Source organism: Euprymna scolopes, chromosome 23, assembly GCF_053919585.1.
Source record: "Euprymna scolopes isolate OS-2025 chromosome 23, ASM5391958v1, whole genome shotgun sequence".
NCBI classification, from domain to species: domain Eukaryota; kingdom Metazoa; phylum Mollusca; class Cephalopoda; order Sepiida; family Sepiolidae; genus Euprymna; species Euprymna scolopes.
In genome coordinates this window covers 101008169-101032272 of record NC_136504.1, presented here as the reverse complement: position 1 = coordinate 101032272, position 24104 = coordinate 101008169, and the positions used below count along the sequence as shown (strand labels likewise).

At 31.7% G+C, this 24104-nt stretch overlaps 1 protein-coding gene across 3 annotated transcripts in view; it reads right to left on the bottom strand.

The window, feature by feature from the left end:
• Window positions 1–24104, bottom strand: part of LOC145246071 (uncharacterized) — a 114186-nt gene that overhangs the window by 6295 nt on the left and 83787 nt on the right. For all 3 annotated transcript variants that reach the window (XM_080107918.1, XM_080107919.1, XM_080107917.1), the window contains 4 exons: window positions 16742–16818; window positions 14576–14636; window positions 8496–8665; window positions 6308–6429 (listed from right to left, as the gene is read on the bottom strand). In XM_080107918.1, coding sequence (XP_079964044.1) covers window positions 6308–6429; window positions 8496–8665; window positions 14576–14636; window positions 16742–16818 — 430 coding nt within the window. The remainder of the gene's footprint in view (window positions 1–6307; window positions 6430–8495; window positions 8666–14575; window positions 14637–16741; window positions 16819–24104) is intronic.

Sequence of the window (24104 nt, the reverse complement as noted above, 5' to 3'; positions counted from 1 at the left end):
TAGAAAAGAAAAAGAGAGGGAGAGACAGAGACTAGAAAAGAAAATGAGAGACAGAGACTAGAAAAGAAAATGAGAGACAGAGACTAGAAAAGAAAAAGAGAGACAGAGACTAGAAAAGAAAAAGAGAAACAGAGACTAGAAAAGAAAATGAGAGACAGAGACTAGAAAAGAAAAAGAGAGACAGAGACTAGAAAAGAAAAAGAGAGACAGAGACTAGAAAAGAAAAAGAGAGACAGAGACTAGAAAAGAAAAAGAGAGAGAGACTAGAAAAGAAAAAGAGAGACAGAGACTAGAAAAGAAAAAGAGAGACAGAGACTAGAAAAGAAAAAGAGAGACAGAGACTAGAAAAGAAAAAGAGAGAGAGACAGAGACTAGAAAAGAAAAAGAGAGAGAGAGACAGAGACTAGAAAAGAAAAAGAGAGAGAGACAGAGACTAGAAAAGAAAATGAGAGACAGAGACTAGAAAAGAAAAAGAGAGACAGAGACAATAAAAGAAAATGAGAGACAGAGACTAGAAAAGAAAAAGAGAGACAGAGACTAGAAAAGAAAAAGAGAGACAGAGACTAGAAAAGAAAAAGAGAGACAGAGACTAGAAAAGAAAAAGAGAGAGAGAGACAGAGACTAGAAAAGAAAATGAGAGACAGAGACTAGAAAAGAAAAAGAGAGACAGAGACTAGAAAAGAAAAAGAGAGAGACAGACACGAGAAAAGAAAAAGAGAGAGAGAGAGAGACAGAGACTAGAAAAGAAAAAGAGAGAGACAGAGACAGAGACTAGAAAAGAAAAAGAGAGAGAGACAGAGACTAGAAAACAAAAGAGAGACAGAGACTAGAAAAGAAAAAGAGAGGGACAGAGACTAGAAAAGAAAAAGTGAGAGAGACAGAGACTAGAAAAGAAAAAGTGAGAGAGACAGAGACTAGAAAAGAAAAAGAGAGGGAGACAGAGACTAGAAAAGAAAAAGAGAGGGACAGAGACTAGAAAAGAAAAAGAGAGAGACAGAAACTAGAAAAGAAAAAGAGAGAGACAGAGACTAGAAAAGAAAAAGAGACAGAGACTAGAAAAGAAAAAGAGAGAGACTAGACAAGAAAAAGAGAGAGACTAGAAAAGAAAAAGAGAGAGACTAGAAAAGAAAAAGAGAGAGACTAGAAAAGAAAGAGAGACTAGGAAAGAAAAAGAGAGACAGAGACAAGAAAAGAAAAAGAAAGAGAGAGAGACTAGAAAAGAAAAATAGAGAGAGAGACTAGAAAAGAAAAAGAGAGAGAGAGACAAGAAAAGAAAAAGAGAGAGAGAGACTAGAAAAGAAAAAGAGAGAGAGAGACTAGAAAAGAAAAAGAGAGAGAGAGACTAGAAAAGAAAAAGAGAGATAGAGACTAGAAAAGAAAAAGAGAGAGAGAGACTAGAAAAGAAAAAGAGAGAGAGAGACTAGAAAAGAAAAAGAGAGAGAGAGACTAGAAAAGAAAAAGAGAGAGAGAGACTAGAAAAGAAAAAGAGAGACTAGAAAAGAAAAAGAGAGAGAGAGACTAGAAAAGAAAAAGAGAGAGAGACTAGAAAAGAAAAAGAGAGAGAGACTAGAAAAGAAAAAGAGAGACAGAGACTAGAAAAGAAAAAGAGAGACAGAGACTAGAAAAGAAAAAGAGAGAGAGAGACTAGAAAAGAAAAAGAGAGAGACAGAGACTAGAAAAGACAAAGAGAGACCGAGACTAGAAAAGAAAAAGAGAGACCGAGACTAGAAAAGAAAAAGAGAGACAGAGACTAGAAAAGGAAAAGAGAGACAGAGACTAGAAAAGAAAAAGAGAGACAGAGACTAGAAAAGAAAAAGAGAGACAGAGACTAGAAAAGAAAAAGAGAGAGACAGAGACTAGAAAAGAAAAAGAGAGAGACAGAGACTAGAAAAGAAAAAGAGAGAGACAGAGACTAGAAAAGAAAAAGAGAGAGACAGAGACTAGAAAAGAAAAAGAGAGAGACAGAGACTAGAAAAGAAAAAGAGAGACAGAGACTAGAAAAGAAAAAGGGAGACAGAGACTAGAAAAGAAAAAGAGAGACAGAGACTAGAAAAGAAAAAGAGAGACAGAGACTAGAAAAGAAAAAGAGAGACAGAGACTAGAAAAGAAAAAGAGAGACAGAGACTAGAAAAGAAAAAGAGAGACAGAGACTAGAAAAGAAAAAGAGAGACAGAGACTAGAAAAGAAAAAGAGAGACAGAGACTAGAAAAGAAAAAGAGAGAGAGACTAGAAAAGAAAAAGAGAGAGAGAGACTAGAAAAGAAAAAGAGAGAGAGACTAGAAAGGAAAAAGAGAGAGAGACTAGAAAGGAAAAAGAGAGAGAGACTAGAAAAGAAAAAGAGAGAGAGAGACTAGAAAAGAAAAAGAGAGACTAGAAAAGAAAAAGAGGAGGACTAGAAAAGAAAAAGAGAGAGAGACTAGAAAAGAAAAAGAGAGAGAGACTAGAAAAGAAAAAGAGAGAGAGACTAGAAAAGAAAAAGAGAGAGAGACTAGAAAAGAAAAAGAGAGAGAGACTAGATAAGAAAAATAGAGAGAGAGACTAGAAAAGAAAAATAGAGAGAGAGACTAGAAAAGAAAAATAGAGAGAGAGACTAGAAAAGAAAAATAGAGAGAGAGACTAGAAAAGAAAAATAGAGAGAGAGACTAGAAAAGAAAAAGAGAGAGACAGAGACTAGAAAAGAAAAAGAGAGAGACAGAGACTAGAAAAGAAAAAGAGAGAGACAGAGACTAGAAAAGAAAAAGAGAGAGACAGAGACTAGAAAAGAAAAAGAGAGAGACAGAGACTAGAAAAGTAAAAGAGAGACTAGAAAAGAAAAAGAGAGACTAGAAAAGAAAAAGAGAGAGACAGAGACTAGAAAAGAAAAAGAGAGAGACAGAGACTAGAAAAGAAAAAGAGAGAGACAGAGACTAGAAAAGAAAAAGAGAGAGACAGAGACTAGAAAAGAAAAAGAGAGAGACAGAGACTAGAAAAGTAAAAGAGAGACTAGAAAAGAAAAAGAGAGACTAGAAAAGAAAAAGAGAGAGAGAGACTAGAAAAGAAAAAGAGAGAGAGAGACTAGAAAAGAAAAAGAGAGAGAGAGACTAGAAAAGAAAAAGAGAGAGAGAGACTAGAAAAGAAAAAGAGAGAGAGAGACTAGAAAAGAAAAAGAGAGAGAGAGACTAGAAAAGAAAAAGAGAGAGAGAGAGACTAGAAAAGAAAAAGAGAGAGACAGAGACTAGAAAAGAAAATGAGAGACAGAGACTAGAAAAGAAAATGAGAGACAGAGACTAGAAAAGAAAATGAGAGAGAGAGAGACTAGAAAAGAAAAGGCGAGAGACTAGAAAAGAAAAGGCGAGAGAGTAGAAAAGAAAAGGCGAGAGAGTAGAAAAGAAAAGGCGAGAGAGTAGAAAAGAAAAGGCGAGAGAGTAGAAAAGAAAAGGAGAGAGAGTAGAAAAGAAAAGGAGAGAGAGTAGAAAAGAAAAGGAGAGAGAGAGCGACTACAATAGAAACATGCATGCAAAAAGGTTATGGGCCATGAAAAAGAAGAAAAGGAAAATTTGATGGCTAAAGAGGTTGGTTGGTTAGTTGTTTTTGTTTTACGGCATATCAAGACTTTTCAGGCTATTTAATGCCGAATTCAGTGATTTTGAAGAAAAGTTTTTTAATAGAATATATTTGTTTTTTTTCAAGTCAGTTTCTATTTAACCCATAGTTGGGACCCTAACAGGTACTACCACTCCGGGTCAGAGTGGACCTGGGAGCAATGGCAATTAAAGGGTGGCTCCACACTCCCCAAAACCCACAAGCTTAGGCCTCACCATTGGATATAGTTTAAGGTCATATCCAGGACCGGCTAAAGAGGTAGTTAGAGGCAAAGAAACGGGAAGCAACTGCAGGACAGCAAAATTCATGGTATTCTTTTGAACTGTTATAAATGATACATTAAAGATGGTGAAATCCTGTTGCACCTTTAAACAACAAGCCACACATGTGTCGTCCCCCTCTGGTGCCACAAAAAATAGTGAAGAAATGATGAATGTGAGAAGTGTGAAGGGCCAACATTGCCTTCACATTTTCCCCAAGTTTCAGAAAAATCTAATGGATGCGGCAAAAGTTATGGGGTAAAAAGTGTCATTTTTTGCAATTTTGAGGCATTTGTGAACGCCGAATTACAGTGAAAATGGACAAACAGTGTAGTTTCACGTCTTAAGACATGTATATTTGAATTCAGCACCATGGAAAACCACTATATAGACATACATATCAAATTCTTGAGTAATATGAAAAAAAGAGCTCCAAAAAGGCATGTTTTTAGCCTTAAAAGTCCCAGAGAGATGCGAACCAGAATTTTGCCAGGATCACCCATACTGAATTTATATTAAGAACACTGGCCTCCACATTTTGGCCAAGTTACAGGAAAATCTAATGGATGGATCAAACGCTATGAGGCAAAAAGTGTCATTTTTGGCAATTTTGGGGCATTTTTGACCTCTTTTGAGCCCCTGGGGACGCCGAATCCCAGTGTAAATGGATAATGGTGCAGTTTCAGGCCTTAACACATGTATATTTGAGTTGACCACCATGAAAAACCACTATATAGTCAAACATATCAAGTTTTTGTTGAGAAATTTGTAAAAAGAGCCACAAAAAGGGGTGTTTTTAGCACTAAAAGTCCCCGGGGACACAAACCAGAATTTTGCCAGGGTCACCCATATTGGATTTATATTAAGAACAATGAGCTCCACATTTTCGCCAAGTTCCAGAAAATCTAACGGATGGATCAAAAAATATGTCACTTTTGCCCATTTTTGACCTCTTTTGAGCCCCTGGGGACGCAACAAGAATTTTCGCAAAAAGAAGTTTTTTTACTGTGCCACATCTATTTAATAAAATAGAATTTGTGGCAAAATTTCAGGAAAAACTAATTGACGGTTATCTGGCAATCGTCCGGAATATCCGACGCACGGAAGCACGGATGCCACTAAAAACATAAGTAGCTCTCCGATAAATCAGGGGACCAATATATATTCGGACAAAATTTAACAGAGTCCTCACAGGCGGATCGAAGATCCAAATCTTTACTGGGAAACCGTCTGACCTAAGACCATGGTTAGTAGCTCTAAAAAAGAAAGAGCGTGTCTACCAGATAACAAACCCAGACCTAGTAAACTTGGCATACGACTTTACGGATGGTCTAGTATGAGAAAAGATCAGAGAATATCTCAGTAATCATCTGAATTGCACCAGTAAAGATCTGCTCAATCAAGTAGCGGCTTAGTACAGCGAGTTCACAAATGCCAATGACACCACTTGGGCTCTAATAAGAATCAAGCAGGATTGAGAAAAGTTACTAGCAGACTTAGCAAGTAGGATGAACAGACTTGCTAAGTTGAGATGCAGAGATGAGCAAAAGTTCAGCCGTGCAAGGGTAATTAGCTGAATTCTTCATATATACTTTAAGCAACCCCTTTATCATGGAGGATGTGGCCAAATCAAAGCCAACAACATTATCGGAGGCTTTGTTTGCTGCGAAACAAAGCAAAAGGATATATGAACGACTCCAGAGTGGCCACATGAAGGAGCAGGCTATCATGTGATAGCGCATTAAATAGCACTAACGGGCATCAGAGAGCAAGGCGAGCCCCAACTAGACTTAGAGTACCCCCCAAAAAATATATCTTTGTTTAATCATTTATAAAAGAAAAAAAAAAATTTTTAATATGGGGGGGGGGGGGGTCAAGACAAGAACTGATTTTTATTCTACAATCTAATTTACATGTTTGTACAGACACTCGTGTAAATTAGATGTCCATGCTGAAAAAAAAAAAAAAAAAAAAAAATGGAATGATTCTTTCTCTAAATGTTATCCGAGACATGATTCCATAAAAAAAAATTGTGTAATTAGATAAAAAAAAAAAATAATTTTGTAATTGGATAAAAAATAAAAACAAAATTTTGTAATTATAAAAAAAAATTGTAATTGTAATTGGATAAAAATTGCAATTGTAATTGGATAAAAAAAAAATAATCCAATTACAAAAATTACAAAATTATATATATATATATAATATATATTATATATATATAAATAATAATTTTTGTAATTGGATAAAAAAAAAAATAATTTTTGTAATTGGATAAAAAAAAAAATAATTTTGTAATTAGATAAAAAAAAAATAATTTTGTAATTGGATAAAAAAAAATCTTTGTATCTGAATTTAATCTTTCCAGATTCGAATAGTCTTTTTTTTTAATTTATGTTTTAGATGCAAGCATTGCAAGTAAACATGAACATAAAAATAATCTTAAATCAAATACGAATTGTTACCCGACAAAGATTGCTCAGCATCTGTTTGGGTAGCAGCATTACAAGTCCGACTCTTCCTCTCTTGATAAAAAGCAATCTGTTCCTGCAGCATGTTCACAGACAACAACCGTGAACGCAAAGACCTAAAAAGAAAAGAGAATAAAATAAAATGTTAAGTGTGGTGCTATGATAAGGTTTAGTCACTTTACGGCACGTTAAAATTTAATATCAAAACATAATACCTACTGTATATGATTTTATTATAGAGATTTCGCAGGAAGTACAAGTCATCGGATTAGCAAACTAAAATGTCGGTTCTGATCAATAATCAAATGATTGATTAGTTTTTTTTTTGTTTTTTTGTTTTTTTTACAGCATATCAACCATTTGGGGTTATTTAATTAATAACGCTTTTTTTCTAGTCATTTTGGAAACCGTTTTTATGCTGCAAGTTCTTTATATCTTAAAATATTTACTCATAGAGTTTGGTTTGGTTGTTTTGTAGAAAAAATTGTTTTTGTTTTTGACTACTTTGCAGAACATGATTGAGTTTTGCAAAGGGAAAAAAAAAACAATAACATCAATATCTAGTGCATTTTTGTTTAGGAAGCCTGATTTGGTAGCACCAGATGCCTAACCGGTATTACCATTCTGGGTCAAAGTGAACCTGAGAGCAATAGTAATGGGCAACTCCATATTCCCTATAGTCCCCAAATGGTGCTCTCCTACAGGATATCTTAAGAACATACCCAGGACCATCAGATGGTCGACCATTGAAAAAATAAAGTAAACATGCACAGAGCTGCATGTTTAGTGGACACACATCAATGTATGCTAAAAACGGCAGACCTGCAATGGGAAAAATATTTAGCTAAAAGAAGAGACCACAATAAATAAAGACTTCTTGACAACAAGGGTTCATGTTGAGAAAGCAGGCCACTTTAGATTCTACAGAAGTTATGACCACACCAGATAATGGACATCCTGGTCAATTAATTTTTTTTAATGTCCAATGACCTCATAATTCTCAAATCGTTTGTGTAGTTGAAACAGGACTTTCAATTTGATATCTACAAATATATTTTTCGCAAAACAGAGAGCAAAAGAGATATTTGGCATTTGGGTCAACTGGGGGATGCTGTCCATAAAAAAGTTTTGATTTGATCGTGTTCATGGTTTAGATTTAATGTCTGTTATTCAGTAGAGAAACAAAGTGTCATTTTAAACCTTTCAAAATAAAAGTCGTTGAAGTAAACTCCTTCTCTTACACTAGTGATCAAGACAACATGCTTGACACTAGGGCCAGTTTCTTGTGGCATTTTAAAATTTGAAAGGAATTTGAAAGCATTTAAACCATTGAATAAAATGTTATTTTTGCCTTAAGATTCTCTGCACATCCAAGTGTATTCAAAAATTAAAAGTTGTAGCAGCTATTTACACCCAATACTTGTATACATAGTGTTAGGACGATAATAATATGATCAAGGGAGTTAACTTCTTTTTGTAAAAGGCAGAATTACCTCCCCTCCTTTAATTCGGTTATGGCAATTTTCACGTGAAGATATGAAATTGGCACGAAACACTGGCGCTTCTATATTTGAATTTCAAGTGAAGCAAATGGTACCTACGTAATTGCCAGGTCTCAAATAGTAACAGATCCCAAAATTACGAAAATCAATAAGGTAGAAAAATTACTATTAATGAAAAAAGAAATTTGTAAAAGAAAATGAAATTACTAGTTTATGCTTACTAAAGAGACAGTGCGGAATCTACTAAGTTAGAAACTCTTTTTTGCAATCTGTCCAAGAGAGACACGTTAGTGGTTGATACACCAGCCCAAATGTAGCAGCAATACTCCATAGGCGAATACCGGCTTTATAGAGATAGAGGATACTGGCAGATGGGAGAAATTTTTTAACCTGGTACTATGGTCATCACAAATGTGTTTTTTTTTTTTTTTACATGGGGGTCACCAAGGGTTATTGTGTGTACAGTAATCAGTGAGATAGTATTGTAGTAATCATTAGTATTGGGGGTTTTGATAGAGTGTCTTACTTAAGGGGGCGGTTTGTCAGGAGTTTGTTTGTGTTGGACTTGAAGACGTAGTTGTAGTCAGGTGGGAAACAGGCAAGCGGCAGAGAGTTCCACTAAAAAATGTTTTTTGCATTTTCACAATGGATTGCAGGAAATAAAGTTTGCATCATCTTACCAAGATAGATCCGTTTTAAGTATCATCAGGTGAATCTCCTCCCTCAAGAACTCCTTGAAATCCTGTGGCATAATCAACAAACAATCACCTCCTGCAAGTGACCAGAAGGAGACAAAACATTCTTGATACATCAGCTGCCAAGCTTTCTCCTTCTGAGAGGAACATGTCATCTACAAAAAAAAAAAAACATAGCAACGTGGTCACGTTTTCATAACACAAAAACAATGGCAAACATAGTTTTTCGCATCCACATCTTTTTCATCTTTTTCGCATCCACATCTTTTTCATCTTTTTCACATCCACATCTTTTTCGCATCAACACCTTTTTCATCTTTTTCGCATCCACATCTTTTTCATCTTTTCGCATCCACATCTTTTTCATCTTTTTCGCATCCACATCTTTTTCGCATCCACATCTACTCACTTGTGAAGATGCTGCTAGTGAGCAATCAAGAACCACAAAGGAATTAATGAAAGTCTTTTTTTTTTACGTATGTGCACTCTAGTCTTCATTCTTTAATCATTGCTTTTCTTATGTGTGGCTGTTGAGTGTATCTTTAATTCAGGCGAACAAAACTCATGCATGGAAACAATCGAGAATTGTTGTTGTTTCAAAGGTTTTCTTGTGGAGAAAAGTTTGTTCATGAGGGGACGAGATCAAAAATCAATTCCTTATAAAATAGTGACTAACATTAATTCCTTACTTATTTTCTTACTTAGCCTTAAAAAATTATAGACTAACAAATAGATCTACAAAGAAATATCCCTTAAATTTCTACTTTGTCAGCACATCTCGACTGGCCACTTTGTCACTTCAAACTGCCTTGAAACTGTCGTCCTAAACACAATGTTCTTATGTAATATCATCAAACTTTACTTCTAGCATGTTTTGTCTATGGAACTAATTGATCCCTCTCGGCTCACTCACACTAGATGCAGTGGACTTATTTTCATTTGCCATCAGGTTGGCCTGAAACTTACCTAATGTAACACTCCCTTAATTCATATTTGTTTATATAATCGTTACTTACTGGGTGACAATATATAACAATGTATATATAATACATATAACATATATATATATATATATAATACATATAACATATATATATATATAATACATATAACATATATATATAATAAATATAACATATATATATAATACATATATATATATAAATACATATATAATACATATATAATACATATATATAATACATATATATATAATACATATAACATATATATATATAATACATATAACATATATATATATAATACATATAACATATATATATATATAATACATATAACATATATATATATATAATACATATAACATATATATATATAATACATATAACATATATATATATAATACATATAACATATATATATATATAATACATATAACATATATATATATATAATACATATAACATATATATATATATATAATACATATAACATATATATATATATATAATACATATAACATATATATATATATATAATACATATAACATATATATATATATATAATACATATAACATATATATATATATATAATACATATAACATATATATATATATATATATATATATATATATATAATACATATAACATATATATATATATAATACATATAATACATATAACATATATATATAATACATATAACATATATATATATAATACATATAACATATATATATATATAATACATATAACATATATATATATAATACATATAACATATATATATATATAATACATATAACATATATATATATATAATACATATAACATATATATATATATAATACATATAACATATATATATATAATACATATAACATATATATATATAATACATATAACATATATATATATAATACATATAACATATATATATATAATACATATAACATATATATATATAATACATATAACATATATATATATAATACATATAACATATATATATAATACATATAACATATATATATAATACATATAACATATATATATAATACATATAACATATATATATAATACATATAACATATATATATAATACATATAACATATATATATAATACATAACATATATATATATAATACATATAACATATATATATATAATACATATAACATATATATATATAATACATATAACATATATATATATAATACATATAACATATATATATATAATACATATAACATATATATATATAATACATATAACATATATATATATAATACATATAACATATATATATATAATACATATAACATATATATATAATACATATAACATATATATATAATACATATAACATATATATATATAATACATATAACATATATATATATAATACATATAACATATATATATACATATGTTATAACATGTATATATAACATGTATAGATAATATAACATATAACATGTATATATAATATATATAACATGTATATATAATATATATATATAGCATGTATAATATGTCACAATGTCCTTTAGTTTTACAAGCCACATTCGATCAGCATATTAAGTATTTTACACAAAGACCATAATTCATTTTATGGTACTGATCCAGAACCTAGCTAAAGGTCAGGTCAACATCTTCTGAAAGTTTACAGTAAGTAGCCAAAAGAGTCACTAGCAAAAGCCGACACTAACATTGCCAGACAATAAATTTAAACTGCTAAAAATTAAACTTTAATACAAGACAATAAGACTTGTAAGTTTAATTTTATGAGATATTTTTGTTCTTTTCAAGAAAGTACTTTTTTTTTTTTCAACAAATATTTCCAAAGAAATAAGTTGTTTTTTAAGACAAAAACATGGAAACAGCTGTAAAAGAAAATTAAATTTTTTTTTTACATAGAAAGTATCTAAGTATTTTTTTGCAAGTTTCAATAAAATAAGTTTATGTAACAAATTATTTTTTCATGGAAACAACTATGATTGAAAACAATTTTTTTTTCAAGTAAAATATCAGAAAAACGCGTTTTATTTTATTAATGAAAACAATTTTGTCGTCTGTTAAAAACTCACTATTGATTGGCAGTGCTATTTTTGGTTGCTATTCTAGCAACTCATTGTAAACTGGCAGATGTTGACTCGACCTTGGGTTCTGGATTAGTAGTCATTTTACATATATACATTTATTAAACAGTCACAAGGTCTGCAAAAAAATTAACATTTTAAACATTAGGCTACTTGTGCACAAAATGATAGTTTGTGTTATCTTCTGATTATTATTTGTATAATTTTAGTATAATTTTAAAAGTTTACATAAAAAAATAGTCTATACTTTTAAATGATTTTTGTTTTAAAGATCTAAAGAAATATTTTTTTAGTCTTTATTTTTAAATGTTTTTTGCTTTAAATATCTTGCTATAAAATTTTGTTTAGTCTTTCCTTTGAACTGATTTTTTTTTTTAAATATTTTTTAGTATTTACTTTGAAATGTTTTTTTTTGTTTTAAATATTTTTTAGTATTTACTTTACAGATGCTAAACTTCTGACCGACCATCAATATGGATTTAGACAAGCCCGTTCCACGGCAGACATCCTCACTGTAATCTCTGAACGCATATACCATTCACTGGACAAAGCGGGAGAGGGCAGAGCGGTAGCTCTAGATATATCTAAGGCTTTTGACAGGGTATGGCATGAGGGTCTCCTCAGGAAGATTAGATCTTACGGTATCACTGGTAGAATACTTAACATAATTAAATCCTTCTTAGATAAGAGAAAAATCCAGGTTGTCCTCGACGGTCGTACGTCTAAACAATATAATATAAATGCGGGAGTGCCCCAGGGATCTATCCTTGGTCCTCTGCTGTTCCTGATATTCATAAATGACCTCCCCGACAAAATTGCCTCTGAGATGGGTATATATGCTGATGACACCACACTCTATAGCAGGCACGACAGGAAAACAAATGAACATATATCTAAAGTAATGGCAGAAACACTAGAGGATGACCTCAAATCAGTAGTGGAATGGGGACAAAAATGGATGGTAACGTTCAATGCCACCAAGACAAAACTGGTTTCATTCAATAATTACAAGAAACCTTCTCTACCACCTATAGCAATGGCCAACAACTCTTTAGCTGAGAGTACGTCTTTCAAGCTCCTTGGCCTAACGTTCACACGAAACATGAGCTGGAACAATTACATCGAGGGCATTGCCAGGGCCGCTGCGAGGAAGGTGGGCTCTCTCTACCGTGCTAGAAAACTTCTAACACCCGAAAGTATCCTGTACCTCTATAAGGCCACTATTCGCCCATGTATGGAGTATTGCTGTCACATTTGGGCCGGTGCATCGGCTACTAGTCTCTCGCTCCTTGACAGGGTTCAAAAGAGAGTCGCAAATCTGATAGGCCCTAAACTGGCATCAAAACTTCAGCCTCTGTCCCATCGTCGAAACGTTGCATCCCTCTGCCTGTTCTACAAGTATTATAATGGTGAATGCTCTGAAGAACTGCAAGCACTTGTGCCCCCACGACGTGAACACCCTCAACAGACCCGACAAGCTACAAAATCCCACCCCCACACTGTAGAGATCCGTAGATGTAAAAGATCTTTCTACTCCAGTAGTTTCTTCCCCAGAACTGCTAGACTTTGGAATTCCATTCCAGGTCACTGCTTCCCCAACTGTACTGACATGCATAAGTTCAAGTGCAACGTGAACCAACATCTCGCTGCCCTAATCCCTACATAGTACCCCAGTAGATGTTTCCCCTGATAGTAGCCCCCTACATTAAAGTGGCAATGTGCCTTGTTTGGGGTGAAAATGTAATAAAAAAAAAAAAAAAAAAAAAAAAAAAAAAATGTTTTTTTTTTTTGTCTTAAATATTTTTTTAGTATTTACTTTGGAATGTTTTTTTCAGAATCACTTCTAAAAAAATTCTGAATTAAAAGACCAATTAATGTTGTTAAATTTTAAATCATAAATTAAAAAAAAAAAAAAAATGGAAACCACTAAGTAAACATTAATCAGACGATACTTTTCTTTTGTATAAATTGGCATGACTTCGGCCATAATTGGAAAGAGGAAGTCAAAATGGAATAAGTTTCTTGAAATTAACCAAAAATTATAATAAACAAGTTTTTATGATAGGGTAGTGTGGAAGGGAAAGTGTCACCTTTTGTCTGTCTTTTTTGTTTGAATCTAATTTTAACGTTGTTGCATTTTTTTAAAACAATAATCACACGCTACATGTTAATGAAAACAATTTTGCTAGACTGGGAGGCTTATATAATTGTGAAAGAACTATTTAAAGTTAAATTGTTTTGGACGATTAAAATAATTTCAAAACTATCAATGTTTACTCATTTTTTTTTTATGTTTGAATTCATGTTTTGAAACCTGACAAATTATAAATCAATGATGTCATGACAAAGCTATAACTATTTTGTTAAGGTAATGATTTAAGCTCATTTATAAGTCCAAATAGTTCGGATGGTAGTACCTCAGACTGGAGATCTTGAAGTTTCATTTTTTTTTTTTTTTTTCCCCAGTCATGGCATCCTTTTTATTAGTTAAAAAATTTATTATTTACTCAATGTAAAATTCTGAATTTCTAAAAGTAGACATTTTACAGTACTTTTAATGGAACGTGCTCTGATGAACCCATAGCACTTTTTCCCCTTTGACGTTCATATACTCCTGACTAACCCGACAAACAGCTAAATCCTACCCCCTTCAATGTTGAGATCACAAGACACTTTCTTCCTTTCAACTGGTAGGCTTTGGAATCATCTCCCTTTTTCTTGCTTTACCCTTTGTCAGAAACATCACTGATGGAATGCGAGGACTAAAGAATAAAATAAGGAAATCCTGTGTTACAAGGTTTATATTCTATTACTTTCTTTCATCTTTCCCTATTCACATGCACGTCAAACTTGACTTTTTGAACTCTTGATAGCTACTTGCTACGGCTTTGCTCTCGGATAGATCCAAAGATGTTTAATATACAACATCAGCATGACGATGATTTGGACATCTGTCAAACTTTAAAGAAAAAATAATGAAAAAGAAAACAAGATTCTTACACTATTATGTTTCAACCATTTGAAAATTATGTTCTGGAAAGGTGACAAACAGGTCGAACAACTGAAAGAAAGAAAAACAAGTTTTCACATTTAATTTTAAAGATAGAATTACTTATGTCAGTAAAACATATACAAAAAAAGGAAATATTATGTAAAATTAATGTTTTTCATCATGCAGTTTATATTTATTTTATCATGCAAGGGGACCTGACATTGCCCGGAACTGAATGATGATCAACAAATGTTTCATACTCCCATATTTTTATTGTCATCAAAATCGTTGCAATTGCCCATTTTTCAATCAAATCCATTGATTGCCTGCTTTAATTGGACACCCATCACAATGCACCTGGGTAAGCTTCACATGTCTCTCTGCAGTAACTTAGTCTACAATACATTGTAGTCTACATTGCACTGTGAAGACCCTAGTGTTGATTTTATAAAATTATTTTATATATAACGGTTTGAATCAAAGTTTAAAATGAAAAAGTCAAATATCATGCTTCAGTTGTGCTCTAAACAGAAGCATTAATTTCAAAGGTGCCCCTGTCATATCAAAGAACCTACTGTTGATTTTATATGTTGAGCCTTTTGGCTTGTGGTAATAAAACTTTTCAAATGCACTTGTGATGTTAGGCTGTTTAAGGTGTTAACTTTGGTCAAAATCATCTGTTCCTTCTTTCATCGGATTGTTTCGATTATCGAATCTCATGAAAGATATTCCGATACAAAACTTATCTAAGAACACTGCCAGGCACATAAAGTAACTTTGTGTGAAATTTCATAAAAATCGCCCCAACCATTTTTGAATCAATAGGGAACGAACACATACACAAAGTTCCTTTCATATATTAGTAAAGATTTGGATTGTTCAGACTACTGTTCTCATCTTGGACATAATAATCAGTTTCACCCGATGTAGCTTCTGAGCTTCTTCAGATGTTTCCTGAAAATGGCTTTTATTGATGAATTGTGAAAAGAATGGCTTGTTGGAAAGAACAAAAACAAAGTCGTTAGAATTCAAATTAAAAAAAAAAAAATCAGAAACATATCAAATCATGAACCCAAATTTATACAAAAATGCAAACAACTTGACACTCTTTCCATTTCAAACGCATCACACATCTTGAATTCTAACAATTACGATCCATATTAAAAAAAGAACAAAAACATTCTTTCCTCCATTCAATAATAACGACTATTGTCAAGATACATGTGAAAACAGAAAGTTACATCAACCGAAACGTTGTGCAAATGACAACCAAGATGAGAACAGTAGTCCAAATAATACATATTACCTCATCTAAAGAAAAAAAAATTCAGAAACTGTAGACAATCTATGACAAGCCAAACGCTATCACATCTAATGCACAAATGACACTGCGCCTGCGTGATGGTACAGGAAATCTGGTTGTACTCATTTGCATTAGTTTGCATCCCCGTGGATAGAAAAGACGGACTATTTTGTGTGGACCGTATTTTTTTTCATTTGCTTCGGTCAGCGAGAGAGATTTTGTGTTCATTTCAGATAGAGGGTAAAGAAGGGAAATACTCAGTATTGTGAATCATGGTCAGGAAGAAAGAGACAGTAAAAAGAACAGAAAATAGAACATTCTGCTTCAGAAACATCACATCAATTTATTTTTTAAATAGACTAGCAAGACTCTACGAATCACTTCCTGGTTTTCTGGCTAAAATCAAAATGTAGTATTAGTGAGGCAAAGATCCTTCTTGACTATGGCAATTTTCATTTTTGTCCCAATCCAAAATGTTCTTTATTGAGTAGCTAAATTTTCCCAATATTAAAAACTAACCTTGTGTTTAATTCTGCTCTTGTGAGGAGGCAAATATATGGGGATCCTTTGGAAGTTTCACAAATGCTTTCTCCATTGAAATTTAATTTTGTGAAAACTCCAAATATTTGTTAATGTAAAAATTTTTAATTAAAAAGAAACGCTTTCACATAGGATATTAGTAGCCTTTACATGGTTCATCCTGTAAGTACTCAATGTCTTTCTAGAAAGAATTCGAAGTAAAAAGACACCAGAGAAACCAATGCCAATAACAGAATCACCAGATTCACATGAATGAATATGCAACAAAATTTTTACCTGACATAAAACACAAAGATATAAATTCAACCACAAACAAATGAAAAAATCTTACCCCATGTCTTGTTTCGCAAGTTCTATCAAAATGTGAGCCAATAAAACTGCACAAAATTCGGCATCTTTTGAGTCAACCTAAAAAGAAAAAATTATATATATATATATATATATATATATATATATATTTTATAAACAAATAAATTTCTGATTATATTTTCAAGGTAAATTAAAATTTAGCCAAAATATCGAGTACATTTATAAGTTTATTTATTAGGAAAGAAATGTAATGTTTTATTTAAAAAAAAACGTCTTTCTTTTTCAACATTGGTAAATCTCCATATCTTATTCATTGGAAAAAAAAAAGAATTGATAATATATATATATATATATATATATATATATATATATATATATATTGTATTGAATTCTCCCTATGATTTTGATGCATGAGGTTCACTCAACAATTAAGTTATCCAAACCCACACAGATGATTTGTTTATAAAAAGGTGAAGGCTTGTGCAGAACACTTTTTTTGGAACAACTGATAATCCAGTTCATGCAGTCGAATGCCACAGATAAAGCAGACAGTAAACCTCAGGTTTTACATAAGAATTTTCCTTCTTTTAAATGCAAATTTTAATCAAGACTGAGGATGCATTTCTCCCATTGGTTTTAAACGCACCGCCAGATACAAATCTGGAAATTTCTACATCCCGGTGCAGTACATACAGTGCATAACATTCCCAAATGGTCACCCAGCCAGGCTCATCATTATTTAACCGGTGATCTAACCGATGTGTCAATGTGATTATGCTGTATATATATTACTTTATTATATACACACATGTAAATTATCTATATATTAATACGATAGCGTGTGTGTTGTGTGTCATGCTTACATTTTTTTTCTTCCAAGTGAATGTTGTTTAATTGTTATGATCTTCCATTTCTTGTGATAAATAATTTTATCAAGAATTCTTCATAGGTTTTAGTTTAAGCTGATGCACCCAAGTCATATGGATATATTTTTTTTTTATTTTTGAAATCACAACTTTATTATATAAAAGAATCAATAAAAAATTGACTATAATAATATATACGAAATCTGCATAAATTAAAATATATTTAAGCATATTTTACGACTGGGCTACACCAGTGTCCCTGCTAGCTTAGATAAATACTTTTTCAGTTTTAACAAAAGAGCTACAATGATATCATGGCATCTCCATTTACGTTGAACATCCACAGAATGCCAACATCAATATATATTACATATGAAAGAGTCCGCTAGGATATTTCCACAGGTCCCGCTAGTTAATAATAAGGATGATTATTTAATGCAAAAATGAGCACAAATCTAATCATATTCAACCAACAATTCGGCATAAAGCACTCTTTCTAAATCAATGGGCCATAACCCTTACCCATTTTTAACCAACTAAAAAGGTATAGTTTTAAAATATTTCCATATAGATTCTTCGTTTTCAAGTAGGATATTATGCTCTTTACTTCGGGTATATAACTTGTGTTACTGGATCAGCACTTATGTAGACCAAGATCCACTCAAGGATAAGGGTTAAAGAGATGAAATAATTGTCAGCTGAAATATGGAGAACACTATCCATAGTGTTCTCCATATTTTAGCTGACAATTAATGAATGGTATGAACTGTGTTTGTTTACTTATATTAATTATTATTATTAATAGTGATTGTGTGTTACTTTGTGTTTCACGCTTACATCTTTTTTCTTCCGAGTGACCGTCATTTAATTGTTATGACCTTCCATTTCTTGTGATAAATAATTTTATCAAGAATTCTTCATAAGTTTTGGTTTTGATTCAAGTTGATGCATCATATGAATTACTTTAGAAATCACAACTTTATAATATATAAGAATCGATAGAAAGTTGGCTCTTTAATAATATATACAAAGTCTGCATAAATTAAAATATATGATATTTAAGGACCGAACTACAACGGGATTCCAGACTAGCTTAGATAAAGACTTTTGCAGTTTTAAAAAATTCACTACAATAATATCAGGTCATCTATTTATGCTGAACATCCAAAGAATGCCAACATCAATATATTACAGGGCATCTATTTATGCTGAACATCCAAAGAATGCCAACATCAATATATTACAGGTCATCTATTTATGCTGAACATCCAAAGAATGCCAACATCAATATATTACAGGGCATCTATTTATGCTGAACATCCAAAGAATGCCAACATCAATATATTATAGGGCATCTATTTATGCTGAACATCCAAAGAATGCCAACATCAATATATTACAGGGCATCTATTTATGCTGAACATCCAAAGAATGCCAACATCAATATATTATAGGTCATCTATTTATGCTTAACATCCAAAGAATGCCAACATCAATATATTACAGGGCATCTATTTATGCTGAACATCCAAAGAATGCCAACATCAATATATTACAGGGCATCTATTTATGCTGAACATCCAAAGAATGCCAACATCAATATATTACAGGGCATCTATTTATGCTGAACATCCAAAGAATGCCAACATCAATATATTACAGGGCATCTATTTATGCTGAACATCCAAAGAATGCCAACATCAATATATTACAGGGCATCTATTTATGCTGAACATCCAAAGAATGCCAACATCAATATATTATAGGTCATCTATTTATGCTGAACATCCAAAGAATGCCAACATCAATATATTACAGGGCATCTATTTATGCTGAACATCCAAAGAATGCCAACATCAATATATTACAGGGCATCTATTTATGCTGAACATCCAAAGAATGCCAACATCAATATATTATAGGTCATCTATTTATGCTGAACATCCAAAGAATGCCAACATCAATATATTACAGGGCATCTATTTATGCTGAACATCCAAAGAATGCCAACATCAATATATTACAGGGCATCTATTTATGCTGAACATCCAAAGAATGCCAACATCAATATATTACAGGGCATCTATTTATGCTGAACATCCAAAGAATGCCAACATCAATATATTACAGGTCATCTATTTATGCTGAACATCCAAAGAATGCCAACATCAATATATTACAGGTCCCACTTGTTATAGTACTAATTATATTTTTAACTTTGCAAAATGTCGAATAACATGTACTCAAAACATGTTTAAAAAAAAAAATAAATAAATAAAAAAAAATAACTGAAACTTAATGTGATAAAAATGATTACATATTTAACTGTTGTGGAGACGCCTACTAATTAACATAGGCAGGTGAGTGAGATATATAAAGGTATCAATCACCAATACCGGGGGAGTCCGGTAACGACCGTCAAATAGGCAAGACGCTTATGCTGCCTCCAGTAAGACATGCAACACGCCACCTGCCGGAATATCTTCAACTGAAGTATATCTGAAGACATGTAAATATGTATATAATTTTTCTGCTTAATATATTATTGTATACCTTTACTTTCGTGTTCTTGTTAATTATTTGTGCAGACATAACATTAACAAAAGGCAAATATTGTTTACTTCAACAATATGCATACTAAGCATACTTTTCTTACTTCAAGGCTTATTTGATTTGGTTGTTTTATGGCATATCAACACTTTATAGGTCATTTAATATGCTGAATCCAATCATTTGGAAAGCAAGTTTTTATGCTTCGAGTTGTTAACATCTTCAGATATTTATTCATTGTGTTTGGTTTGGTTGTTTTGTTTTATAGCATATCAATCCTTTTTGGTTCAATCAATTTGGCAAATCAAATATTTATTCATTGATGTTTAATTTTGATTATTTATACTTCAAATATTTATTCATGGTGTTTAATTTTGATTATTTTGTAGAGAAAAATTGTTTTTTGTTTTTGAAGAACATGATTAAGGTTTGCAAAGGAAAAAAAAAATAAAAATAACATCAATGTTAGGTGTATTTTAAGTCAGGAAGCCTAGTTGGCTAGCACCAGATCCTAATTTATACTTTGAAAAAAATTTAGCAGAAGCTCATTTTTATGACGCAATAAACATTTTTAAAACATGTAAATACAACTCACTATTGGAAACAATTTTTTCATTCATTTTTACTTAATTTAGTGGTTTTGTTTTTAAATGCTTTAATAATCTTTTTTCTAAGTGCATTTTACAGGGTGGAATGATAAAATCATTGCCCTAGAAAATACAACATGATGCCATTTCCGTTTGATTAAAATCGGTTCTCTTTTTTTTTTTTTTTTTTTTTTTGCAGACCATCTACTAGTTGGTCGATTCTATACAAATTCCAAGAGCGATAGGATCCTTCTATCATGTTCGAAAGTGACACAATGTTCAACGAGTGGGATTGGAGATGCACGGCTGTACAACTCATGCTCTATTCCGATACAAGTTATGACAACAGGAACATTGCCAGCATCCTCAAAATGCGTCACTGGATTGCCACGAGTAACACGGACATGCTCGTGGTGATGAAAACAAAGTTTCCGGCCACGGTTAATGTCTTTGGTGTGGTTTCAAGTGAGGGCCACATCGTTCCATCTCACAGTCGGTTTGAAAGTTAACACCAAAGTGTACCTGGATGTGCTGAAAAGTGTGGTGATCCCCTGCTACAATCAGGTGGTTGCTGGCAGACCCTGGGTGTGGCAACAGGACTCAGCACTGGCCCACAAGTCCAAAGAGACCCAGTCTTAGCTTCAGAAGGAGTGCTACAACTTTGTAGTCTTCTCTCACTTGCCCTTCTCCTCCCACAACCTGAACCCACTGGACTACTTCGTTTGGTCATACGTCAAGAACATGTGTTATATATTCGTTATCATCGAGGTTATCCTTGAGGGGTACCAAATTGAGCTTTCGTTACATTTGAATATGTTATATAGAGTTCTTCATTTAGGGGCACATTTTACGTTTTCTATATAACATAAGAAAGATTCCGTGTGATTGTCTCTAATATAAATGGTTGTGTGTTTGATTATCATAAAGGGAATCGTGTGTGTGACATGTAATTTCTGAACCTACCTCTGTTTCTTCTCGCTGTTGAACCATCTGGAAATTTCTCATCCTGGAGGGAGACTTGATACCTGTTTGACGAAGATTTATCACTCCAAGACGATGAATGTGTTTTATAGTTTTTTATTTCACTTTCCCCAGAGGTCCTGCAGCAGGTGTAAAGTGAAATCTGCTTGTGTGGGCTCTTCTTCACACACGTCAGCGTTAGTCTCCCCCCTCCCCAGTTAAGAGGGGGAGACCACGGAAAAACGTCCGTCTTCTTCAAAGCTCAAATCAAATCTCCAGATCTAGCCAACCACGTCACACATACGCAATTTGGTCAGCTGACCTTTGGTTCAGGTAAACGTGTCTACCTCCACGTTTACTCACCTCTCTCTCTCTCTCTCCCTCGCCATTCTCTTATAGAGACACAGAGAGAGAAAATAGAAAGAGTAAGAAAGCCAGAGAGGGGGGGGGGGAGAGATGCTCGTTAACACATGACCAACAGCATTTTATTTGTTTTTAGTTATTTTTGATTTCAAAAACATTAAACATTTTTTTCTATATTTTTTTTATATAGAAGCAAGTCATATTTATTTCTATATTTTTCTGTATAGAACCAAATCATAATACAGATTTTTTTTTTTTTAGAAATAAATTGATTTAAATTTAGATTTTCAATCCATGAAAGTCTTTGTCAGGAAAATACAAATTTTTTTTCTTCTGGGTTTTTTTTTTTTTTTTTTTTTTACACCCATAGTCTTGTGTTATTATCGAAGATTCAGTTTTTTTTTTTTTTTTTACACCCATAGTCTTCTGTTATTATCGAAGATTCAGTTTTTTTTTTTTTTTTTTTTTTTACACCCATAGTCTTCTGTTATTATCGAAGATTCAGTTTTTTTTGTTTTTTTTTACACCCATAGTCTTCTGTTATTATCGAAGATTCAGTTTTTTTTTTGTTTTTTTTTTTACACCCATAGTCTTCTGTTATTATCGAAGATTCAGTTTTTTTTTTTTTTTTTTTACACCCATAGTCTTCTGTTATTATCGAAGATTCAGTTTTTTTTTTTTTTTTTTTTACACCCATAGTCTTCTGTTATTATCGAAGATTCAGTTTTTTTTTTTTTTTTTTTTTTTTACACCCATAGTCTTCTGTTATCATCGAAGATTCAGTTTTTTTTTTGTTTTTTTTTACACCCATAATCTTCTGTTATCATTGAAGATTCAGTTTGTTTTTTTGTTTTTTTACACCCATAGTCTTCTGTTATTATCGAAGATTCAGTTTTTTTTTTTTTTTTTTTTTTTTTACACCCATAGTCTTCTGTTATTATCGAAGATTCAGTTTTTTTTTTTTGTTTTTTTTTTACACCCATAGTCTTCTGTTATTATCGAAGATTCAGTTTTTTTTTTTTTTTTACACCTATAGTCTTCTGTTATTATCGAAGATTCAGTTTTTTTTTTTTTTTTTTTTTTACACCCATAGTCTTCTGTTATCATCGAAGATTCAGTTTTTTTTTTTTTTTTACACCCATAGTCTTCTGTTATCATCGAAGATTCAGTTTTTTTTTGTTTTTTTTTTTACACCCATAGTCTTCTGTTATTATCGAAGATTCAGTTTGTTTGTTTTTTTACACCCATAGTCTTCTGTTATTATCGAAGATTCAGTTTTTTTTTTTATTTTTTTTATTTTTACACCCATAGTCTTCTGTTATTATTGAAGATTCAGTTTTTTTTTTTTTTTTTTTTTTTTTTACACCCATAGTCTTCTGTTATTATCGAAGATTCAGTTTTTTTTTTTTTTTTTTTTTTTACACCCATAGTCTTCTGTTATTATCGAAGATTCAGTTTTTTTTTTTGTTTTTTTTTTACACCCATAGTCTTCTGTTATTATCGAAGATTCAGTTTTTTTTTTTTTTTTACACCTATAGTCTTCTGTTATTATCGAAGATTCAGTTTTTTTTTTTTTTTTTTTACACCCATAGTCTTCTGTTATCATCGAAGATTCAGTTTTTTTTTTTTTTTACACCCATAGTCTTCTGTTATCATCGAAGATTCAGTTTTTTTTGTTTTTTTTTTTACACCCATAGTCTTCTGTTATTATCGAAGATTCAGTTTGTTTGTTTTTTTACACCCATAGTCTTCTGTTATTATCGAAGATTCAGTTTTTTTTATTTTTTTTTTTATTTTTACACCCATAGTCTTCTGTTATTATTGAAGATTCAGTTTTTTTTTTTTTTGTTTTTTTTTTACACCCATAGTCTTCTGTTATTATCGAAGATTCAGTTTTTTTTTTTGTTTTTTTTTTACACCCATAGTCTTCTGTTATTATCGAAGATTCAGTTTTTTTTTTTGTTTTTTTTTTACACCCATAGTCTTCTGTTATTATCGAAGATTCAGTTTTTTTTTTTTTATTTTTGATGCCTAATTCCAACCGCATGTGCTCCAGTAT